We start from the raw sequence: 26,192 nt of genomic DNA, 5'->3' as shown, positions 1-26,192 counted from the left end.
GATATTTTAGAATAAAGATGAAGTGAGCTATAGACGTGAAATAGTATAGAAGATAGTTTATCCAGATATTGAGTTGTACCATTATTTAATATTTGTACTCTATTGTGTAGACGATGATTTGTCTAATACATGCCAAATTATAGTGTACTCATGTATTAGTAATTTTAGTTGTATCTTGATGGTATGTCGTGACCTGTGTTGGCCCTGCTAGATTATGTAGCTGTTTAGCATAGTTATTGTGGACTTGTGGAAGCCTCTGAGCAAAGATGGCGGGGTTAGGTTCTTGGCGTGAAACCATCAATGACTCAAGACGCTCTAGTCTACCCATCCAATCGTTGTGGGCTCAGCCCTTGAAGCAACGGCCCAAACCCTCCGTTTGGTAGCTGCCTACTACTGCTCGACTCAAGGTCAATCACATTATTATTGAACAGGATTCCACTATCCTCATCAATACGATCAACAACCTGGATGAGGGCCTTTGGTGCATATGAAATGCTACTCACCGCTACAGAACTATTTGTAATTTATTTTTATTTTCTCTTTGTGCATACCTTTAGAGGTTGTAATATGGCAGTCAATTAGGTTGTTCGTTTTGTAGGACATGACTCTTTTGATGCTCTAGGTGGGGTGCTAACCCCTCTTCCCCGGAGCTGGCTCTTATTACCTATGCTGAGGCCCGAGGTTCTCTAACCCCTGCCCATTAATATATAGCTGATCTCACAGCTCCTTTAATCAAAAAAGAAGAAAAAACGAAATCTCTTTACCCAGCAAAAGAGCAAAAATATCCTCCATTCACTTTTCTAATCTTTGTGCCCTTTAACCTTGTACATTCTACCCTTTAATATTCATAACCGGGCTCAGCCCATTTATTCACAAAATATAATTTCAACCAAATTTGCAAGTAAGCAAAAGGGTTAGAAAGATAAGACTTCTGATATACCATGTTAAAATAAGGTAAGTTGTCGGAAGTAAGTTTAGTAACTTGTATTAAAGAGCAGGTTATGTTCTCATACAAATTATAAAGATGAATTTAAAAACAGACGTTGAAAGAATAATAACAAACACGAAAAAAATTCAGAACCACAAATTTAAGATGGACTAACAAGTAGCAACATGAAACTCACAGAAAATAATTGGCTTTGAAAGAAAGTACATGCTCTGAAATTGCCAAACATTAATCTTAGTTCTTTAACAAAAGAATTTCTTCTTATTCAGAGAATATTCAAGTTCTAGATTTAGTGCATTAAGAAGATAAAAGAGATTATGAAACAAAAACGCAAAGCATCATGTTAGCCAAATTCAGTTATTTTTTGGAATCAGTAGGAGGGTCATCTTCCCAAGCTGCTTGCCATTGCTTGTCATAAAATGTGATTTCTTCAAGAAGTTTCTTCAGGTTGTCGATGTCTTCATTTTTCCTGACAATCAGGATGCCTACAACAGCTACAAATAACAAGGTTTTGCAGAAAAAGTTTCCCATCTGATCAACAAGCCCTAAGCCTGTCATGCTATCAACGAAATAAGCCATGAAAAAGCCAACCATTGCAGCACGGCCTGCATAGGTATAAATAACATGAATTCAAACATAATGATAAGAAGTAACTAAAATTTACAGAAGAAAGAGATACGATAACCAACCATTAAGTCGCTCAGCTTCAGGAAGATGAAATCTTTTGATCCAGGCCCACCAGGGTATGATTGATGTATCAAAGACTACGGCATCATCATTACTAGATTCCTCGGGGTAATCTTCAAGCCATTTCCTTCTCCTGGCCTCTAAAAGGAGCACAAGAAGATTGCATATGAGATATCTGAGATTTAAGTAGAAATTGAGCATCTTAAAAAAAAAACAAAAGGTTTAGGATCTTTTGACTTTCTTATTGTGCAGAAATTCTAATAAATGAAAATCTAAGCAGAACATCTGTTGGGTATGTGTGTCACTAAAGGGAGACTTAACACTTTTATGTAAATCTACTACAGTGTTTCACCAGTATCATATTGTAATTAGGATTAGGCTTAATTTGCTTCCCTATACTTTAACCATGCATCACTTTGCCCCCTCTATACTATAAAAGCATACAAATACTTCCATAGATTTTTAAAATGCTACAACCCCTTAGATGCCGTTAATAGAAGCCCTGAAATTTCTTTTCTATCCCTTTGTAGTTGGAAAAAAATATTAAGGTTTATCAGCTGAATATATAAAATTTCCTATCTACTCTTACCTACCACCAACCCACATCGCCAGTTGAGAGAAGAGAGAACAAGAGAAACCCATCTTCTTCTCTTCTTCTTCCCCTCTTCTTCCTCTTTAATCTGCTATCCCCATACAGAACTTCCCTTGAATTCCTCTCTCAAAGATGCCAAGGTACTCAAGCATCGGAGAATCCATATGCATTCCTCGGTTTTTGCAAAGTGTAAGAGATGAACTAAAGTTTGTGGCATATAGGCCCGGTGTTGTTCTCATGTTGACAAGGAGATAGAGGAGTCTTTGCTCTAATTAGAAATGGGTTAGTTTCCTTCCCAATTCATTTGTTATATTATTTCTTATGAAGATCTAACTGTAAATGCTTGGGAAAGAGATGGCTTGGGATTTTTCACGGTAACAACTTCTTTCTCATTGCTTATCTAGCTTCTCTAACATCCAATGGTAAATTTGAGAGTCATTTATAGATAGTAGATCTCATGTTTGCATATTCTGTTTAGCTTCTTGGGTTACAGAAAGTCTAATTTAATGAAGTTCTTTCTTTTTGTATATAACAAGAGATAAATTCAGAGGTGCAGATTTAACTAAAAAATGCTTGGGAAGAAAATGACATAGGAAAGAAGAGGAAAGCATAAGAAAGAAGATGAGGGCAAAACTATCCAAAAATTATTTTTTTGGCCTTCATGAGGATAATTTAGTCTATCTGAAAATAATATAGTGTTCACGTACTTTGCACGTGAGTTTTAACTCAAGGAAGGCTATTAGATGGGTTTAGTTGCAGCATTTCAAAAGTCTAAGGGGATATTTGCATACTTTTATAGTATAGAGAGACAAAATGATACATAGTCAAAATACAAGAGGGGCAAAGTGTAATTGGGTGTTTATATGCTATAAAATGTTGGAATTGGGATTACACTATTATAAGTACCTCAATAAGATGGAATAGCTTATCTTTTCCAAAACGTTCAAAATGATGAAGAACAGAGTTCTTGGTTGTAGCCAATAGAAGTCACTAAAGTAACATGTAGTAGTTAAAGCATATAGTAAATCACATACATCAAAGTGAGTTTTTGATGAAAATATTGCTATAGTAAAAGCAATTTCCTAAAGTATGTCACTCTTCAAATTTTTCTTGAACTAGTACAACAGTGAAATTACTGTCTCATACAACAATTTTTAGTGGACTAATTAATTTTCTAATACACTGAAAAACTATTTGGAAAATTATTGTCTTAGACAACAATTTTTTTTCACCATTTTTTCTTTATAAACCGCTTTCAGAGAAAGCAATTTGCTGATTTCTATATAAAATGCTTTCAGGGAAAGCAATTCATATATAAATCATTTTCAAGGAAAACGATTTATAAACTATTATGAAATTAAAACTTAGAGGAGTTATGGTCTTTCTTGTGCAATTCTGAGCACAGTTAATTGAGGGAATAACAATGCTATTCTATCTTATTGATCTTTTTCATATCTTTATAACGACATATTTTATGACATAAACAGATAACTCAATGCAAAGTTATGATAATCTAAACTTTTTCTTTACATTTTAGCCTATTGAAAATCTGATTAATTTATTCAAAATCACTATCTGAGACAGCGATTTCACTGTTATTCTAGTTTGGAAAATAGTTTAAACAGTATTTCAATTTGGAAATTCTTTTACTATAGCAGAAGTTTGGTCAAAAACTCCACCAAAGTAATTGAAATACGAATTTGTGTACTGACAAGATAATAGGTCAGCAAACCATCAAGTCCTGCAAGTTGGAAAAGAAAAGCTTCTCTTATCAAGTGATACTAAAGTTTTTATCTGTAATTTGAAAGATTTTTATCTGAAATTCTTATATTGTGATAGTAAAATTCCTAGAAATTTGATTTCCTATTGTCTAAGTTGTTTCATGATCATCAAAAATCAAACCAACATAATGACAACAGGGCATGAAAGAAGGGTCAAACCAAATATTGCCACTATAATCATCTAGATATTTGAATTCTATGCACAAATCTGTTAAATGGTAGCGGAGAGGGAAGTAAATTGGAAGTTAGCATAATTGGGTACATATTTTGAATTCAATAATGGTGGTTAGAAATACCTAAGTATGTGCACCTTTTGAATGACATGACTACTAGCATGATATCCTAAATGTGTATCATCAAATTATCAATTCCAACAACATTTCATAGGGATGACAATTGGCCTTCTTGTTGCATTTGTTTCATTAACTAGGAAAAGGGCTGTAAAATGCCTCATGACTAGCAGGTAGCACAACCTTTATTCCTCGCATCAATAGAATACCGCCTCGCTTCCCACTTTAATATTAGAAAAACATAAAGCAAGAAAATAAAGTACCAACAATGATATTTTCAAGGTTCAAAGTATCAACAATGATGGTGATGCTAGTTGGCAAGCCCTCAACACGCCCCTGCATGCTACTGGCACATCTTTATCACAATTTTAGTGAAATGTTTAGGGTATTTAAAAATATCTTTGAATTTTCAGCACATTAATATTTGGTTTTTGGTTTGAATATATGTATTAAAGTCTACATTAGAGTTTTTTTTTTATCTTTAGATTATTTTTACAAATAACCTATTTTATTAAAAATATAGTAATAGTCAAATAAAAATATTATTCACATATAATATGATTGAATATATTTAGTAAAACTAATATTAATAATTAAATACTCCATAATATGATTGAAGTATAAACAAGTTTAAATAATATAGGCTTCATATGATATATCATATTTGTCACATAATAAAAGAAAGGCGTCATATAATATTTTAAATTTACTACTCTAATAGATCTATTTCGGATCAATAAAATCTATTTCGAACCTCATGCAATACATAGTCCGATATGGAGGTGTGACACTAGCACACCCCGTTGCCAAGTTTCGTGCCACCATCAGCACGACATGCGGACGACCAGCACAGTTATCACTGATCAGTACCACCTTTAGCTTTAAATTTGGTAGTTTCAACAGCTTCAGATCTTTTAGAGATTCAGATAAAGAAAGATTATGAAGAACAATCAAAATCATAAAAAAAAAATTAATGAAAAGACTCCAAGCATATAATAAACCTATTCTTCTTCTTTTCTATTGTAGATAACATTTAGTTCCTTTAGACTATAATGTACAAAAATTAATGAAATAATCAGCAGAGAAACTTCAACAACTTGGGTAACAAATGATGCCGGACAGATATAATGAAAGAGATGGAATCAAGATAGAAAGTTCAAGGTAGAAAATCCAAGATAGAAAGTCCAAATAACTCTTCTTGACATGATCCCAACTATTGCCCTTCGGACTTCAATTTATTAATTCTTTTCTTCAACATCCTAGAATTCACAATGTTTTACGCAAGCATGTCTGTCGTAAATCATATCCAAATATGATGCCTCACATCCTTCTCGCACTATGTCATCAAATCTACATACCAATTAGTATTTTCCCTTTAACTATTCCTTTTATGTCAGTATGTTTGTCAATGCACTAATTCTTCAAATGATGTGATTAAAACCTGATTAAATTTCTAAAGTGCCATTTCATTTCATATACCAAGCATAACATCCTTGTTGTTTCCATCCCAATTCTAAATTGCCTATGCCACTTTTCTTTAAGTAGATCATAGGAACACCACAACAAGGACATACTCCTATTCTTGAATATATCTGTAATTAAATATATAGTGCAAATGTATAGGTTGCAAAGTTTTGTGTTCCAAAACACTATAATTCTTTATGTAGTTATGTACTTCCTTAGTTTTTATGTTCATGGTCAAGGCACACTTCACTTAAGTGATTAAAGTGAAGAAATCAACTTGAAGTTACTTGTCTGAAAATACTGTAGCAGTCTAGGAATAGTGTAAATCAACTGCCATAGTTCCTAGGAGATGCACTGTTCATTCAAGAGCATCTAATGAAGTCTGTTCGACTAAATCTTTGAACCAGTCAACTGGTCTTTGTTCAGTTCAATAAGATGTGCATAATTGACATGGATTTGAGGGTTTTAATGATAAATCTGAGTCATCCATCATCTACGATCTCTCTCCCCTATAAAAGGGAGACTTTAGGGCTTTTCTAAGCATCTCTCTTATATATGAGGAAACCCTAGGAGTCACCAAAGAGAAGAGAGGAGATCCTCCCCATAAACCAAGGTCTTACCACTATTGAAGCTTGAAGAAGACCTTGAGGAACCATCAAGAAACGAGAAGAGAGAAGAGGAGAGATCTAAGGTTCCCATTTCGGCTGATCCCACGAATCGGTCCTATCCTTGCCGGTTTCGACTGGGGTATAGGCCATTTCAGGGGCTTCCGCCGGTACCTGACCCGTTTCGAATGGGATTGGTCATTTATTCAGCCCTATCCTGGCTGAAACTAGTCGATTGGTTGGTTTCAGCTGATACACGATCCATTTCAGACGGGATCGTCCGATCCCACCCGTACAAACGACCGATCTCGCCCGAAACAGGCGGGAACGGGTTAGTTCCGACCTGGGTGCCTCTTTCTCTCTTTTCCCTCTCTTTTCTTTCTTTCTCTTTCTCTTTCTCTTCTTACTCACCTCTTCCACCGGCGACCAAGACCTCCAACAACATTCTCCGATGACCTCGACCTCCAACGACCTTGGGTGAGTTTTTTTATATTTTTTTTCAATTTGTAATTCCTCTTTCTTTCTCTTCCTCCATCGAGTAGAGAATATTAATGACCTCTACTGTTGCTGCGGTGAAGCAACAGCAGGTGCTGTTGCGGACCTACTGCTGAGTGCTGAGAACTTGAGAGAGAGAGAGAGAGAGAGAGAGGGAGGGAAGAAGTAAAGAAAAAATTAGAAAAAAAATTACGAGGGTTTTATTTTCTTAAATTTTAAATTATTTTATATTTTATATTGATTTTTGTTTATGTTTACTTACAGAGTTGTAGTAAAAGACAAAAAATACCAATGACTCCAAAAAAAAGTCATATGATACTGACTTTGGATGACAACATTGCAGCACTATTGATCAAAATAAAAGATGTGTTAAATGCAATTGGTGTGGAAAGAAAATGAGTGGTGGTGTCAGCCGTTTAAAAGAACATTTAGCTGGAAGGTAAGGAAATATAGCAGTTTGCACTCACGTGTCCGTGGAAGTTAGAAAACAAATGTTGGCTCATCTAATTGGCAAAATAAAAGATAAATAATCTATACAATAGAAAGTTAATGGTTTGTGAAGAATTAATGCATAATTCTATATACATTGATAATGATAGTAGTGAGCAGAGTGGAGAGGATGATGAGAAGAGACATAAGGAGGGCAATGAAAGAGAACAAAAATATGCATAGAGAGAAAGAAAAGATGAGATAAACAGTGGCGGTAGCTTTCAAAGATCTAGATCAATTTATATATAGGGAGAAAGAGAATATGGAGGTAGCAATTTTACACTTAGGACTCCTAGTGTTACAGCGGAGTTTAAAAATATTGGACCAATGAATATATATCTTCATAAAAAAAGGGATAGTATACAAACTGCTATCAAGCAGCTCTCAAAAAAATTAAAAATGCAAAAAAACACATTGGTAGGGTTATCTTTAAAATTTTCTTTTACAACCATTTTTTTTTTAAATGTAGTTGATAGTCCTTATCACACTCTATAATTAGTAGGGTTTGGTGTACTACTAAATATCTTGACTCAGAGATAGATAAGCTTCGTATGTTGAGACATTTAAAGAAAACTGTGATGAATTTAATTATATACTGATGTGTGATGGATGGAGTACACAAAATAGAAAAAATAGAATTAATTCTTAGTCTATTTGGGCATGGGGATAATATTTCTAAAGTTTGTGGATATTACTCCTCATTTCAAATATACAGATTATATTTGTTAGTTGATGGATGAGGTGGTACGAAAAATAAGTAAAAAATGAGTAGTCCAAGTACTTACTGATAATATGCCATTATAAAGCTATTGAAAATTTACTTATGATAAAAAGACCTCATTTATATTGAATGCAAGCTGCATATTGTATTGATCTAATATTAGCGATATTATAAAAGAGCTTGAAATTAACATGGTCATACATGAAGATCATAGATGGACATATTTTATATATAACCATAGTTGGGTTCTTAATTTACTTAGACAAATGACTGGTGGTAAGGAGATCATTAAATCCGGCGTCACTAGATTTGCCACTTATTTTTTAGCCTTGGCGAGCATCATGCATTACAAGAATGACATTATGCAGATGTTTATATCACATGAGTGGTCTATAAGAATTAAGAATATAAAACTTAGAGATAAATCTTTAGGTAAAACTTTGAAGAACATGGTTCTTAGAAATGCATTTTGAAATGATATTATAATTGCCACTACAGTATTTGGGTCTCTTGTCAAAGTATTACGACTTAATAGACAATAATGACAAGTCTAAGATAAGTTTCTTATATGAAGCAATGGACATTGCAAAATAATCAATAAAAAATAGTGTGGGCCAAAATTATAGAAAGCAATGAAAGATGATCGATTCCAGATGGAATAGATAATTACATAGAGATATACACGCTATTGGTAGGCATATTTTTAAGTTTAATTTACTAATTTACTTTTATTTATGAATATTTAAAATGAATGCTTACAAATTTTAAATTTCTACAGTATATGTGAAGTCTTGCTGTGAGTTAGGAAGATAATCAGCAGACTTGAATCCGATATTCATAAATAAATTCTTTGCAACAAAGAAGTGAGTTATAATTTAATTAAATTTTTTTTTATTTGTTTCAAATTTTAACTTTCAATATAATCTATTTTTTATTAAATATATGCAATAATATATTTCTAATTTCAGATGGAGATATATAAATTGAAAGTTGGGCAATCTAATACTACTAAAGTTGCTGCAGCTATATTTATGGATGGGAGGAGCCACCAAATTTGATACTAATAACAAAGAAAATTCTAAGTTAAGCTGTCTTTATTACAGTGTAAAAGAAATTGTACTTTCCCCTTAATCTATACCAAAACACACAATCGATTGACAATGTAAAAATTTGAGAAATTAGTTTTCTGTCATTATAATATGAGATTGAGGGAGAAAATATTAAGAAGAAATGTAGAAAATAAACAACTAGTTGATTTAAATCATATTTTTGATGAAGACTCTTTGACTCTATGGATCAGAGAAATAAAGGACATATTATTAGATAACAGAGATAACCCATGGTTAGATGTGATATTAGGGAAGACCATAACGAGGGCAAAGACTGGTACGAGTCGTTCGGCATCGAGAGATAGTATATCTACTAATACTAGTCATAATCCTGATGAAACATTTAATGGTGAGATTGTCTCATCTACATTTGCTAAGGAAAGTTAAAAAGGCATAGGATTGAAGACAGAAAAATTGAAGATGTATATATATATCAACGATGTTGTCATGAGAATATTGCTTTATATGATTAGGTGCATCACGAATTTATTGTTTGAAACCATCACAAGATTCATATGTTGGTTATTATCTTTAGTATCCTCAATATTCTCACATAAGATTTATATGCTAGTTATTATCCTCCTCAGACACAACTCACACAACAAGATCTATACAATACGACTTAGTATGATGGAATCACTTTTGAAGCATCACGTCCTAGGCATCATTATTTACAAACTTATGGTGATTCTGATGATGAAAACCATAAAAATTTATAAGAGCCAACTTGGTATTCATCAAAGTTTTGAATTTCGAGTATGTATGTAAATACATTTTTTAAGCTTTTAAGTTTCATATGAGTAATTTTTATTTTTTATTTTCTTGTCATTTTTTTAAATTTTTTAAGAAAATTCTGCATTTTTAAATAATATTTAGAATTTTATATAATTAAAAGTTAGTCTGACCCAATATGAGCAGTCAATACCAATCTCGATCCTAATACTGGGAACCTTGGAGAGATCTACCTTCAAATGCGAAGGTCCATTTGAGAGGAGCTTTGAAGCCAATGTCCTTGGAGATTTGAACATATATCTTCACCAAGGTTCGTCGGATCAACCAATCCCAATCAAATGACTGGGATTGACTAGGATCGGCTAGTTTTGATTAAACCGAGCCAAATCCATAATGGATCTGACCCGAATCTAACTCGAGGACATCTGTACCCAAGCCAGAACACTTTCTTTTTCTCATATTATTTTTCTTCTCACTCTCTCTTTCACTCCTTTTCTTCTCACTCTCTCACTTTCTCTACCGGAGAGATCTAGCTCCAACGGACTCCGGCAACGCAAATCTAACTCTGGCGAACTCCGACGAGCTCTGGTATATTATGAATTATTTAATTTGCTGAAATTATAATTTCAATTTAATGGAGAAAATTAGAAGTACCTAATTTCGGTGTTGCAGCCTCATCGGTGAACCTCACCGGCCGGCGGCTTCGGGTCGCTGTCGCTCCACCACTGAAAGCCTCTTGCCGTTGGCCTTGTGCTATGGGTGTTCGCCTTTGGAGCCCTCGTGGCTCCAGTTGCCGTCGGCCATCGTCGATCGTTTTCTGTGGTTTCTCCTCCACCTTATGAGGACAGCGACGTCGCGAGAGAGTCGAGGGGCTTGAGGTGTGGTCCTTGAACCGTCATCGGTGATGATCGCTGACGGACACTCTCTCTGATGGGTTCTTGTACCAAAAGATAGGCTACGGAACGATTCCTTTAAGATCTGAATTTATTACAGAAATCAGTCCGCGCAACTGTGGAAAAATATTCGTCAAATATTCTCCTGTAGTCAGAAAATTATGAAACCAAGTAGATTAGATCCGTAACTCTCTAATCTACAATTTTCGTATTACGCCCTTCGTAGATTCAAAGTGCAACTGGGACAAAAACACGAAAGAATGCGGGTGATGGTGGTGGTGACGGGTGTAGTGGATGTTAGGGTTATGGAGAATTATGGAGATGAAGGTGGATGGCGGCTGTGGTTAATGAGTATAGACGAATGAAAAGAAGTGGTCGAGATCCCAAAGAAGAGGGAGGACTCGACAAACGAGAGAGATTAGAAGTTAGGAGAGACCTTGCCAACGGTAGAGGTAGAAGGATGATGAAGAGAGAGGAGGGAGATTAGGGTAGATAGATGATAGAGAGGCAAGAATTCAATATTTCAATAGCATAATGAATTTGGTTACCATCCACATATTTATAGATGCTAGGCAACAAGTCCTAAAACAATAAGTAACCCTAATTCTAGAGAATTCCTGCCAATCGCGTTCGAACGCACAAAAGGCATACTCTGTATGTGCAAACGTGATGCAGGCGTTTGAACGCGGCGTTCGAACGCAACCGCAAGGGCATACTCTGTATGTGCAAACGTGATGCATGCGTTCGCAAGGGAGTTTGAACGCAACCCCTCCTACGTTCGAATGCGACCTACAGAAATTTTATTTTAATAAAAATAAGCAACTAATGCAGTAAGAAAAGATCCTAACTAAATGTATCCGCCCACCACGCTTCCCCCACCTTGTCCTCGAGGTGAAAAGTCGAGGAAACGCTCCAAGATATCAGTCTCCAACTTCCATGTCGCCTCATCGGATGGCTTGCCAAGCCACTCAACTAGAATCTTCATCTCTAATCTGGTACCATGTTGTCGTCGGCGCCTAGCAAGTACTCGAACTGCCTCTACAATTTCTGTCTCCTCCAATGACTCCGGTAGAGCTGATCCAAGGACCTCATGATCACCAATCTGCTCCCTCAGTAATGAAAAAAGAAAGACATGATGTACTCTCGACCTCTCCGGTAGCTCCAAATGATATGCAACTAGACTAATACGCTCTAACACTTGAAACAGACCAAAATAGTGATGTGCTAACTTTTGGTTATGCATCGGACGCAAAGTCACCTATCGATATGGTTGTACCCTCATAAACACTCAACTGCGATGTCGAACTCCTGCTCTCTATGGCTACAATCATAAACTTGCTTCATGCGATTTTGAGCAAGTTTAAAATGGGCACGCAACCTCCTCAATGTGGTGTCTCTATCCATTAAAGCTAAGTTCACTTCCGTCCAATTTGCAGATGCCATTAGATCATAAGCGCATAATGTCGGAGCCGTGCATCCATACACCGCCTCAAATGGAGTCATGTCAATGCTGCTTTGGTAGGCGGTGTTATAAGACCACTCCGCCCACGATAAGAAATCCAACCATCGTCTCGGCATCTCTCCAACAAAGCACCTTAAGTACTGCTCAATACCTCGAATGACCACCTCAGTTTGGCCGTCCGTTTGTGGATGGTAGACCGAACTGAAGTTTAATCAAGTCCCCTGCAATCCAAAAAACTCAATCAAAAAGTCGCTCATAAATACACGATCATGATCCGAGATAATCGTGCGTGGCATGCCATGTAACCGAGCAACATCTCTCACAAAAATTTCAGCTAAGTCAGTGTGCATACTTGCTCAATCTGTCAACCACCACAAAGATAACAGAATAATCACGTACCAGCAGAAGACCCTCTATGAAATCCATAGAAATATCCTTCCAAACACGGTTCGGTATAGGTAAAGGCTGAAGTAATCCGACCGTGTCAATATAGTTGCTTTAGCCCTTTGACAGACTTCACAAGCACGGACAAAACTCCTCACATCTCGTCTCAATCCTGGCCATGTGCAACTCTGAGATATCCTTTTATAAGTCCTTAAGACACCCTCATGATCAACCTCTAGAGTTTGATGGAAGTGCTCCAACAACTTCTGCCGCAATCTATCATTTGCGAGCACTCGAATGCAATGGCGGTCCAGTAGCAAACCGCCTTGGTTCTCCAACTCTGGATGGCGCTCCAAATCATCGAACACCTCCTGCAATAATCTCAAAACATCTGGGCCAGTTGTACATGCATACCTCAGCTCGTCAAGGAAGGAAAAGGTAGGAGAAGAATATGCTGCGAGCTCGGCGGTATTAGGTTGGCGTGATAGTGCATTCGCCGCTCTATTTTTCGTTCCCTTCTTGTATTGGATTTTGTAATCATACCCTAATAATTTTGTGACCCATCTCTGCTATGCCGAAATGTATATACATTGTCCCATAAAATATGGAAGGCTCCTTTGATCAGTTCGGATAATGAATCGCCTACCGATCAAATAAAGCCTTTACCTTGTCACTGCATGCAGAATTGCCAACATCTCTCTCATAAATGGATGATTGCTGGGATTTTTGTGAAGCCTTGCTAAGAAAGACAATGAGACATCCTCCTTGCATTAATACAGCTCCTATGTCAACTCTCGACGCATTACATTCCACAATGAACTCTTTGGTGAAGTCCGGTAGAGCTAAAACGGGCGCCGTTGTCATTGCTGTTTTCAGTTTTTCAAAGGCTGTAGTGGCTTCATCCGTCCATCTAAAAGAATCTTTCAACAAAAAAGTGAGAGGAGCAGCGATCTAAACCAGCGATGAAGCGGCGATAATATATGGTTAGCCCCAAAAATCCTCTCAATCCAGTGGTGGTAGTAGGAATAGGCCAAGTGGTCATGCATGCAACCTTTTGAGGATCCGCCGATACACCTTCCGCTGAGATGATGTGGCCTTAATACTCCACTTGTGGTACTCCCCATAGGCATTTGGACTTCTTGATCTTCAATTGGTTTTACTTCAACAAATTCAGCACATCCTCCAAATGCCTCCAATGCTCTAATTCAGTCCTGTAATACACCAAAATATTGTCAAAGAATACCAAGACGTACCTTCGCAGTAGAGGTCGAAAAATATCATTCATGAGGCCTTGAAAGGTAGCTGGAGCATTAGTGAGACCAAAAGGCGTCACTTGGAACTCATAGTGTCGTCTGGAGTCCGAAACACAGTTTTGTGCACATCCGTCGGGTGAACTCTAATTTGATGATACCTGGCCCTCAAGACAAGCTTGCTTAATATAGTCGCCCCTCCAAGCTCGTTCAGCAGCTCGTCTATAACTAGAATAGAATTACCGGTCCTTGACGATAATAGCGTTTAGTGCTCGATAGTCAACACAAAAATGCCATGTCACGTCCTTTTTTCGCACCAATAGCACGGGCGATAAGTATAAGCTATGACTTGGTTGAATGAGGCCTTGCTCCAACATCTCGGCTACCATCTTAGAAATAACTTTTTTTTGCACATGTAAATACTGATATGGCCTCACATTTGTCGGTGCAGCCCCGGGCACAATCTCTATGCGGTGGTCCGCCATTCTCCTTAGTGGCAACTCCTGTAGCTCCTCAAACAGTCCAGAAAAGTTATCTAATAAATTAGACAATTTAATTGTAGTACCTGAACTCATTTAAGGCTCATCTCCTGCTGGTCTTAACTGAAGAAGATAGGCAAAATCATACGCACAAGATAGCCCCACCATAGGTTGCATCGCAGGAATCGGCGAAGACCGAACGCCATCAAGCTACACATCTTTGTTTCCTTACTTAAATTTCATCTACATGCTCCGGAAATCAAATATGACGGGTCCCAAACTCTGTAACCACTGAGTGCTAAGGACAATATCCACTCTTCGCAGCGCCAATGGATACTAGTCTACAATGATGTCGTATCCTTGCACTCATATACCGACCCGGTGACACAAGCTCTCCGCCTTAAGCTTTGTGCCGTCTCCAATAGCATCCAAACCCAATCTCCTCACTAACCTCTCGTCTAGAAAATTGTGTACTCCCGGAATCGATGAGGATGTGCACACAATGCTTTCTAACGAGTTCGTCCACCCATAACGTCCTCGGCGCGAAAGTACTCGAATATGCATGCATCGATATTTCATCTTGAATATCTTCCTCCACACCGTCCTCAACGGCCTCCTCATGGACCTCCCCTGGATACTCTCCATTATCAACAACCTCATCATCCTCCTCGAGACCATCGATAAGCATCACACTCCCGATCGGTTTGGAACACCGATGACTGGAGGTGAAACGTTCATCGCATCGAAAGCAAAGGTCCTTCGCTCTTCGCTCCTCCACCTGGGCAGGTGTGAGAGTTCGAATGGAGGGTCTTGTGCCTCCTCTAACATCGGAAGAAGGTCTTAAAGGTGGTCGTGATCTAATACTAGTAGCAGTAGTCTTTGAACCTGCAGAATTTCTAGCCAGCGTTCTAGGCGCAAACCGTCCATCTCAGTCTCCCCAACTTATTTTCGCTGCCATCTTGAGAGTCTTATATTTTTACTCCATCCTCACACCCTTCTCAAAGGCCAACTCAAGAGTGGTAGGACATAAAGCACGAACATCCGCCTGTATCTCCTCTCGCAGCCCTAAAATAAATGTGCCAATCAATGTTAGTTCGGGCCAAGGTGGCTCACAACGACTACTAACTCTTCCAAATTCTGCTTGGTACTCCAATCCAGTCATCCTCTGAACCATTTTACTTAATGTGGCAACAAAATCTTCATATGTCGCTGTTCCAAATCTGCATATAATTCTCCTACAAAAGTCAGCCCAACCGGTAAATCCTCCACCACGAATAACCGATCTATACTAATGCAATGCCGTTCCTTAGAGGTGAAAGCTTGCCATCTGAACCTTTGTGTCATCTATTGTCCCTTGACAATCGAAGTATTGTTCAACTTGAAATACCCAATCCGTTGGATCACCGTCTTAGAATTTTAGAAAGTCCAAGCGTGCAGTTCTCCCCCGAATAGCATTATCGGGCTCGCGAAAGATCCTTAATTCAGGTCTGAACCTTTGTGCATGTTGATCTCCTTCTCTAAATCCTCGAGCACGTCCATCACCATCTCTGAAGGGATCAACCTCATTCTCAAAGTGCCAATCCTCCTTATCGACGAAGCGCACCGGTGCCGTGCGCCTCTCGGGTTCCATCACCGCCGGTCTTGAGTTTTTTATCGGGGGTGGGGGATGATGTGTAGGCATAGGTAAGAAGGGATCATTGACACTAACATGTCGCACCTGGACTTGTGGGGTATCGGTTCGGTATGGTCCCTCCGCTGGTCCTTCTTGAGGCACCGATCTTCGTCGAGGAGATGACGAAGTCGATCGGTTCATGACATATTCCTTTAAATCATTGCAATCCTTTTGTATTGCGTCAACTCTATGCAGCAATATTTGGAACATGCCCCTAAGTTCATCCGCCAAGCCCATGTTTACACCCATGGACGTTAGTTGACTCGGTCTTGCCGTGGTCGCTCCAAAAGAATCGGCCTCACGATTAGGGTTATCATGGGTTGAGTCTTCCCTTATCGGTGTGCTCTCCATTGGTCTCCTTGTTGATGTCATCTTTCTTGTTTCAACCATTAATAGAGGTCTGAGGTTCGCTTGGCTCTGATACCAAATTGATAGCTTCTTGTACTAAAAGATAGGCTACGGAATGATTCTTTCAAGATTTGGATTTATTACAGAAATCAGTCCGCACAACTGTGGAAAAATATTCGTCAAATCTTCTCCTATGGTCAGAAAATTACGAAACTAAGTGGATTTCGTAGCTCCCTGATCTACAATTTTCGTATTTACGCCCTTCGCAGATTTGAACTGCAACTAGGGCGAAAATACGAAAGAACGCGGGTGATGGTGATGGTGATAGTGATAGTGATGGTGACGGGTGGAGTGGATATTAGATTTATGGAGAATTATGAAGATGAAGGTGGATGGTGGCTGTGGTTAAGGGATATAGACGAAGGGAAAGAAGTGGTCGAGATCCCAAAGAAGAGGAAGGACTTGACAGACGAGGAAGATTAGAACTTAGGAGAGACCTTGTTAACGGTAGAGATGGAAGGATGGTGAAGAGAAAGGAGGGTAGATAGATGATAAAGAGGCAAGAATCCAATATTCCAATAGCATAATGAATTTAGCTGCCATCCACATATTTATAAATGCTAGCCAACAAGTCCTAAAACAATAAGTAACCCTAATTATAGAGAATTCCCACCGATCGTGTTTCAATGTGCCCGATTGCGTTCGAATGCGCTCGATCGCGTTCGAACGCACAAAAGGCGTACTCTGTATGTGCGAACGCGATGCAGGCATTCAAACGCGGTGTTCGAACTCGTGTGATAGCATTCAAATGCGCATTACGCGTTCTCTGTATTTGCGAACCTGATATAAGCGCTTACAAAGGCATTCGAACGCGACCTATAGGAATTTTATTTTAATTAAAATAAACAACTAATGCAGTAAGAAAAGATTCTAACTAAATGTATTACTCTCCCTTTATCTTCTCTTCCTCGCGTCGATCGCGGGAGGGGGGGGGGAGGGGGAGGATTTGGTTGGGCTCGAGTAGCCCAGTCCATTGTTTTTCGCTAGGCCTTGGCCTAGTGCGATTAGTTTATTGGAATGGGTCGGGCCAGTAGTAGCCCACCCGAATCCAATGGGTAATTTAACCCATTTTAATTTTTTTTAGTTTTAAATTTTAGAAATATTGATATTATTCAAATTAAATTTATTATTATTATTTATTATTAGCCCAGTCCATTGTTTTTAGCTAGCCCTTGGTCCAGTGCGATTAGTTTATTGGAGTGGGTCGGGCCATAGTAGCCCACCCCCAATTCAATGGGTAATTTAACCCATTTTAATTTTTTTTAGTTTTAAATTTTAGAAATATTGATATTATTCAAATTAAAATTTTTATTATTATTTATTATTAAAGGTGGTGATTTTTAACACGTAAGCTAGAGATTTGAGATTTCAGTTGTCTTGCTTAGACTTAGGTGAGTGGGTTTACTCACATATTTATTTTTATTATACTTCGTATCTTTATCAGACCATGTAATTTGTTGTGTGCAAATTTATTTATTTCATTCTTATGTGCAAATTTAATTATCATATTTTTTGTGTGAATTTAATCATTACACTTAGTGCATCGCCATACCTTGTGCAAATTATAAATTTTGATGAAAAGAAAAATAAAATTAGAATTGGTATGACTTAGAGAATAGTCCTGGTATAAATCGCTTGCGGCTTTCCGTGGTGACTCAAGTCTATCTAAAAGTCTAAGAGAAAGTCGTATATTAGATCACTGAAGTGACTTTCTTCAGTGACTCTAGCGGGGTTAGGGAACAGTCGCAGGATGAATGAGAAATTTTCTAGGTGACTCTAACATCTCTCAACGGTTAGTGAAAAAGACAGGGTATGTTGATCACATAGTGACACCACCTGATGGCCATAACCGGATTAGCTATGAGGAAAAGTTATGAGCGTTTTCTTGAGGTGACTTCCAGTTGATGTAGATCTATTATGACAAATGATAGTATAAACATTGAAAAGATGTTAATATGTTGAAACTATACAAGGCTACAAGATATGACTCTATTGTTATCATTGTCATTATTTAAGTGTATGTCTGTTGCAAATTATTATGTATATTATTGAACTTAGGTTTTATTTAACACTATAAAATTTTAGAATTTATTTGGTTTTCAAGTGGATTCCACTCACTGAGCTATAGTTGTTGGCTCATGGATTTCTTTCTTTTTTTTATACTATTATCTCAGGTAATAGTCAGCATGGCAACTGAGCAAGACGCACCCAAACCCTACCTCCACTTATGACCTACTTATTTACCTTTCCGCTCTTTTGGATTTTATGCTTTAGATTAATTGTTAATTTTATTTTGTTTAGAGACTCAAACAATAACATTTTTTTATGTTCATTACAATTAGTTTAAATTTAATAAAGCAGATCTTCTTCGTTTATTTATTCTTGCTATTGTACACTTAGGAAATATTAGTAAGGCTTCATGTATTTCAAGCATATTGAGGTGCATGGCCAATCATGATTCCGATTTCGGGTCGTGACACAAACTAAACAAATAAAAAAGCTAATGATGCGTTAAGAATTGATGCATGACCATGAAAAATTGGATGATGATAGTAGTAAGCAAAGTGGGGAAGATGATAATGAGAGATAGATGAGGAAGGCAACAAAAGAAAATAAATATACACAAAGAGAGGAGGAGATGAAAGAAACAGTGGTGGACCGGGTGGTAACTTTCAAAGATCTAGATTAATTCATATGTAGTGAGAAAGAGAATATGAGGGCATTAATTTTGGGACTCCTGGTGTTACACGTTTTACAGCAGAGTCTCAAAATATTGGACCAATAGTTATATATCTTCAGAGAAAAAGGAGCCGTACACAGACTACTATTAAAATAGCTCTCAAAGAGATAAAAAATAAAAAAAATTATTGGTACGACTATCTCTAATTATTTTTCTACAATAGGGCCTGGTGTTTTACCTTCTAGTTTAAAAGATGTTGCTACTAAATATCTTAACTCAGATTTAAATGAGCTTCATATTTATATTGATACTTTTAGAAAGTATTGGAATAAATTTGATTATAGATTAATGTGTGATGGGTGAATTACACAGAACTAAAGAAATATAATTAATTTCCTAATGTACTCAAGCATGGGGACAATATCTTTTAAGTCTGTAGATACTACTGTTCATTTTAAAAGTACAAATTATATTTTTCGGTTTATGGATGATGTAGTAGAGAAACTTATCAAAAAAAAGGTAATCCAAGTGATTACTGATAATTGGGCAAATTATATGGTTGTTGGACAGTTACTTATAATAAAAAGATAATATTTATATTGGACGTTATGTGCTAAAACATTGGCTTGTTCTCATGTTGAAAGATATTCCAAAGATCATGAAATTAATAGTTATAAATAAAGGTCAGAGGTTAACAAACTTCATATTAATCATGGTTGGGTTGTTAATTTGCAAAGGCAAATGACTTGTAGAGAAATTATTAGACCCAACCCCACTAGATTTGCCACTCATTTTTTAGCATTGGAGAATATAATACGATATAAAAGATTATACGAGTATTTACATCAGCAGAGTGGTTTACAAAAAGTAAGAATATGAAATCTAAAGATCAAAGTTTAAATGAAGCTTTGAAAGACAGGACTCTTGGAAATTTATTTTAGCATAATATTGCAATTGTCACCGCAATATTTGAGTCTCTTGTCAAGGTATTACGACTTGTAGACAGTAATGATAAGTTTGAGATAGGTTTCTTATACGAGGCTATGAACTTAACAAAAAAATAAATAAAACAAATGTGGGCAAAAATTGTAGGAAGTGATTAAACTTGATTGACTCTAGATAGAACAAATAACTACATAGAGATATACACGCTACTGATAGGAATTAGTTTATTAATTTATTTTTATTTAAATATTTTAAAATTTAAATGCTTACAAATTATAAATTATAAATTTCTATAAGATATTTTCTGAATTCAAAATTTTAATTCTCTACAAATGTCAATAATGATACTAAAGTTTTGCTGGGAGTTAGAAAAGTTATCAGCAAATTAGAGTTTGATATTCATAAGTTAATCATTTGCGATAAAGAAAGGAGTTATTATCCAATTGAATAATTTTATTATTATTAGTTTTAAGTTTTAATATATTCAATTTCTTATAAAATGTATTCAATAATATATTTCAGATAGAGAAATATAGATTGAGAGCTGGTCGATTCAATATTTGTAAATTTGCTGCAGTTATATCTTATAATAGTTCAATTAAATAGTGGTCCATTTATGTGTAGAAGGCACCATTGCGGCCAGTTCAGAATCAAAAGTTGAATGTTAAGTTCTTTGGGCCATACCAAATCGTAGAACGAATTGGGCCAGTAGCTTACCGCTTGCAGTTGCTAGAGAAAACTCGGGTTCACCCAAATTTTCATGTCTCGGTCCTTAAGGGTCGAGCAGAAACTGAGTCGACTGTCGGCACCACTATACCCATGCCTATCGCAGAAAAGGGTCAACTTGAGCCACTTCAGGTTTTGGTTAAACGTTAAAGACGTCATGAGACCATATTGGAGATGGAAATACTAGTCGAGTGACTCGGCAAATCGGCAGATGAGTCAACATGGGAATTGGAGACGGAGATTATGGATATTCCCGGATTTTATACCTTGAGGTCAAGGTGATGGAAGCGTGGTGGAATAATACGACTCGGGCCAACTCAATCGTCTCAAGTTGACCGGATAGAAGCCAAAACCCCAGCTCTTGTATTAGATTATTTGCTTTTAGTTTTAGTTGATTTGAGTTGATACAGTCGGGTTAGTTAAATCAAATTATACCGTGGCCACCTATAAATAATTAGATGCAGACCACATTTTCATTATCAAATGAATATTGAAACCTTGGCTTTGCCGCAAAACTCTTCTCCCTTGCTCTCCCTCTCGTGCGACCTCTCTCTCTCACCGAGCTTAGTCCTCAGTCATGGTTAACGCCGCCACCGCCCTTCCCTTACAACCAATCGTCCACTAGCACTGCCATATCCATATTCAATAACCCTAACCTTATTCCATCTTCCACCCTCCACGTCCATCCCGCCACCTTCTAATGTTCGATCAGTATTTCTTAGATATCTTTAGATCTATATCTTCGATCACTGTGATTCTGGTTGCGTTAAACTCCTGACTCTCAGGGGAACAACTTTCAAAGTTTCAAACCTTTTGGACGGTTAGATCGGTCGGCATAGTCTTCCAAAATTTTGGTTCCAGATCTGATCAGAGCTAGGTCTTGTTGCGATCACAACCACCCCAAGTGTGATCGTAACAAATTATGCTATTAGCTCATTAGTAGTATGTAATATTGTAAAGATTAAGAAAATAGTTGCAGCAATCATTGTTGGAATTCCACGCAAAGTCATAATAGGTTCACCAATGTTTTTATGCAGTGCAAATTAATAATTAATAAATGCACAAGATAGACAAACTTATGAACTAAGGACTCAATCTTGTTTCCCTCTTTAACCAATAAATTTGTTATTTAACAACCTTTCAACTATCATAGAAAAATTCATAAAAGATCTATCTTTGAAGGAAAAGATGCAAAATAACTAATGGATGTGGATATCTAAGATCCTAGATAGGCTACTGCACATAATATGATGACACAAGGAACATTTGACAAGTTCAAGGAAGCATTCCACCGCACAAAATTCCACCAACACAAGAACAGATTGATTTTCCACGTACGTACATCAAGCAAAAAAACTCAAGACTACAAAAGTACAAACAATAAAGAATGTTTAACTAATCACAATAGCATAGAATCTCTGTCTAGAGGCACAATTTTAGTTGCATCAAAGCATAAGAAGAGAACTAGAATATCTGAAAACACTATATCAATATAAAGATGCAGCATATAGAAGAAAAATAACATTTAATTATCACACAATGTAATTAGATCACTCTATAATAGGGATAACATATTTATAAAGAGAAAGAAACTAAAATCAACTCTCATAGAGGGCATCATACCATCAGGGAAAAAAGATTACTTCAAATATGATGTTGTTGGTAGACCATACAATAGCAAGCAATTTGCAAGGCATCTATATGAGCTGTTCTATGTAGAAAAAGTACTTCTCAACTGACAATGTCAAGATTAAATTGGCACTCCATGCTGATATTGTATGTTATCTCATTCATTCCTCAAATTTACCAGTAAAGTCGCAAAAAGTAAGCCCAAAGGAAACTTATATAGGATTCATGTTGCACAATGGCAGGGTACTATGTGCAATTGGATTGAATGTGCCAAAGATCCCTCTCTCCCTTGTGAATTATTTTGATCCTCCTCTGTCAGTAATAATAATAGTTGAATCCCACAAAATCTTTTGTCACTGTAGAAATACTCAAAGAACTCCAACAGGGTTGATTTATTGTTGACAAGTGGGTGCGAAAGCGTTACCCTTTTACACTATAAATATCATGTTGACTAAATACTATCATGATTGATTTAGAACGGCACCCTTGCAATTAGTAATGATAGAAAATAATATATGGATAATAAATGCAAAATTACAGAGTAAAAACTAAACAGAGCCAACAAGCAGATAATTGGAACAATTCAGTTATAAATTCAGACATGCAAGTAGTAGAAAGCATTTGCATGTATTATAGGAAACACATCAACTCAAACACACAGTAGAAAAGAGAAACTGACGACGAGGGAACTACAAAAACCAATGTATATCATCCTACAAGGGGTAAAATATTAAGCGGCTAAAAGAATGAGAAACTCGACCGTGTCAACTATAATATGAAAAGGAATCAAATTGAGGGGTCATACACATCAATATCCTCTCTGAAATCAAATTTCGCTTTTGTTAAACAACATAAATTGATTAAAAAAGATTGCAAAAATAATGCATGACTTTACTTGTTTCTCCATAATCTGAGGTTAAAATTTAAATTCAGAAACTATAAAAACACCTGTCCAACAATAGCTAGTATTTAGAACAAAATTTTGACTCGAATAAGATATACCCAAATCAATGTTATATCAAAATTAGAAGTTAAAGAAACAAAAGTTATAGATAAACAAGAAAAGGTCATGGCCTCACCGGCGTCAATGACTGCATCCCAATCGGCCCTTCCGTCCTTCTCAAACTGCTTCAAATCCCAGGTTCCTTTGACCCATCTTGGATCCTTGAACTTGGGCATTTCCACCACCGCAACGGCACCACTAGAAACCAGCGAAGGCTCCTCCTTCTTCTCCGAATCCGGGGCGGCTTCTTGCTTCTTATCCAATTTCTTCTCCGGAGTAGAGGAAACGACTACTCCTGCTCCATCACCTGTACACTTTGCGTGGAGCAGAGAGAGGCTTCTCCTTGGTAAAAGAGTGAGATGGGGTCTGGTGGAGCGATGCGGTTTCGCGGACAAGGTGGGAAGGGTTGTAGGAAGGGGCACTAGGGAAGCCATGGTGGTGATGAAGAGGGAGAACTTCACCTGCTCTGCTCCGCCATCCCGTTTTGCTGGAATATTGAAGGTTTTGCTCGCAGATGAAGCTGCGGCAAATTTATTTATCAATCAAACCAGTGGGCGAACGAGCCGAGCCCGAGCCCGAGCCGAGCTCCAATTGAGCTGAGGAACGTTAGCTCGAGATTGGCTCGGTTTATAATGGAGCTGGCTCGACTTCGGCTCGGTAAGCTCGATTACCAAACCGGCAAAGCGGTAGACGGCGACAATGATGGAAACGATATTGGGCAAATGTGGACAATGAAGAGAGACAATGATAATGATAGACGGCGAAGAAGGGAGACGACGACGAGGCTTGTGATATGGCACTGGTAGCATGACTGAAGAGCTGGAGGATGAAAGAATCGATAGGATGGGAAGTAGGCATATAATAGGTCAGCTTCTTGAGTTGGGGTTATTCTATATGGGGACGAATTCTATTAGTTGATACTTGATAGTTAATCTAATGACTATTTTGATTTTTTTTTCTTTTTAATATTGTCATGAAGACCTTTCGATTCTACTTTGAACTAGATTACAATCAAAGCTTGTTGGAGGGTTAATAATCTAATTGTTACAAATACGGTATTTGGCTGCAAAGAAAACAAGGTTGTGAGCAATACTGGTATCCCATTCAGCAAACCCTTTAAATTAAAAAGAACAAAATGTTAGAAATATCATATATTTGACATGAATATTTTAGTAACTTTGAATTTACTTTTAATTGAGAACCACATATTATTAATAATAAATTAATGGTGAGATTAAAAGAGCTCACCACTAGAGAGAGTGATGGAGAGACAGAGAAAGAGGAAGAGAAAAGAAACAAGGAGAGGGGCTCACGTCGGCGATGACGACGGTGGTAGGCCAGCATTGGCAAGACAAGGGAAAAGAGGGGGGGCGGGAGAGAGAGAGAGAGAGAGAGAGAGAGAGAGAGAGAGAGAGAGAGAGAGAGAGAGAGAGAGAGAGAGAGAGAGCAACGGGAGAGTGTTTTAGAGAGATAGAGAAAAAAATTAAAAGGAAGGAAGAGAGAGGCGGTGGTAGGGGGAAGGCCGGTGGTGGCGGCAGGGTGGGGTCCACTACGGCTAGCTGGTCGGGCTTGCGAAGCATGGCGCCCCCATGTAGCGCCACGTTGCTTGGGTGGCGTTGCATGGGCACGAGGTCGACCACGTCGTGCCGAAATTTTAAATTTAATTTTAGTTTTTTGGGGGGTTATTATAGTTCGGGTGCGAGAAGTCCAAAGGAAGGTGCTAGAAGAACGGTGGCTGTGGTGGCTTGGACCGAGGAGGCATGTATCACCGTCAATGAAAAACTAGAGTTTCGACCATTATTTTCCATCGCAGCTGAGGACTAAGGAACCGTCTCTACTGGCTGCTAGGGGTTTTGACCGCTGGTTGGGTCTCCTCTCCACCTTCCTCTTAAATTGAAGGTGCTGAACTTATGGACAATGGATCCGTCATGGCCAATGGCACGAGCAGCGCGGGTCAATTGTGCTATGTTGTCAATAAACTACGAAATTAGAATAACAAGTTTGAAAGCAAAAATGATAAGGAAGAATGTTGTCAATAAACTATGATACTAAAATAACAAGGACGTATGTTTTCATTAAACTGCGAAACCAAAATAACAAGGATGGATTTTGTCAATAAACTTTGGTAATTTAATTACAAAAGCAACATCAACATTACAACTATTCATATTTTCTAATATTCACTAATAATCCGTAAAATGCAAATATAACTATACAAACTACTAGTCCTAATATTATTAACTAAAAAAATGGAAATCTAATTAAATGGTCTGATAAGTTCTCGTACCAAAGATAGGCTACACAACGATTCCTTGAAGATCTAGATGTATTATAGGAATTTGATACACTTAGTTAGGATATTTTCTTATTGCATTAGTTGTTGATTTTCAAAAAATAAAATTCTTGTAGGTCGCGTTCGAATGTAGGTGGGGTCGCGATCAAACGCCCATGCGAACGCCTGCATCAAGTTCACAAATACAGAGAACGCATATTGTGCGTTTGAACACCTGCATCACATTCGCATATACGAGAAACGTCTTTTGGTGCGTTCGAACGCGATCGGGCGTGTTTGAATGCGATCGACGGGAATCCTCTAGAATTAGGGTTTCATATTGTTTTAGGACTTGTTGGCTAGCCTCTACATTATGCTATTGGAATATTGAATTCTTGCCTCTCTATCATCTATCTACCCTAATCTCCCTCCTCGCTCTTCGCCATCCTTCCACCTTTACCGTTGGCAAGATTTCTCC

At 37.4% G+C, this 26,192-nt stretch overlaps 1 protein-coding gene across 1 annotated transcript; it reads right to left on the bottom strand.

The window, feature by feature from the left end:
* Positions 1-1,138: 1,138 nt before the first annotated feature.
* On the bottom strand, positions 1,139-24,214 carry LOC140801466 (light-harvesting complex-like protein 3 isotype 1, chloroplastic). Its single transcript, XM_073156606.1, has 3 exons — positions 23,519-24,214; positions 1,636-1,773; positions 1,139-1,551 (listed from the first exon to the last, which is right to left on the bottom strand). Exons 1-3 carry the CDS (start codon positions 23,874-23,876, stop codon positions 1,304-1,306), a joined length of 744 nt encoding a protein of 247 aa, XP_073012707.1. The 5' UTR covers positions 23,877-24,214; the 3' UTR covers positions 1,139-1,303.
* Between the last annotated feature and the right edge of the window lie 1,978 nt (positions 24,215-26,192).

Source organism: Typha latifolia, chromosome 14 (assembly GCF_019914945.1).
Source record: "Typha latifolia isolate L0001 chromosome 14, TyphaL0001v2, whole genome shotgun sequence".
NCBI classification, from domain to species: domain Eukaryota; kingdom Viridiplantae; phylum Streptophyta; class Magnoliopsida; order Poales; family Typhaceae; genus Typha; species Typha latifolia.
The sequence above is the reverse complement of the archived record's forward strand: the minus strand, read 5'-3'. Positions and strand labels throughout refer to the sequence as shown.

What these genes read in the sequence shown, in the direction of transcription:
- LOC140801466 (XM_073156606.1), bottom strand. Translation starts at nt 23,876, where the DNA reads ATGGCTTCCCTAGTGCCCCTTCCTACAACCCTTCCCACCTTGTCCGCG. An exon ending in GGATGCAGTCATTGACGCCG is followed by an intron (nt 1,774 to 23,518) that starts GTGAGGCCATGA and finishes TGCTCCTTTTAG; the next exon opens with AGGCCAGGAGAAGGAAATGG. An exon ending in TGAAGCTGAGCGACTTAATG is followed by an intron (nt 1,552 to 1,635) that starts GTTGGTTATCGT and finishes ATACCTATGCAG; the next exon opens with GCCGTGCTGCAATGGTTGGC.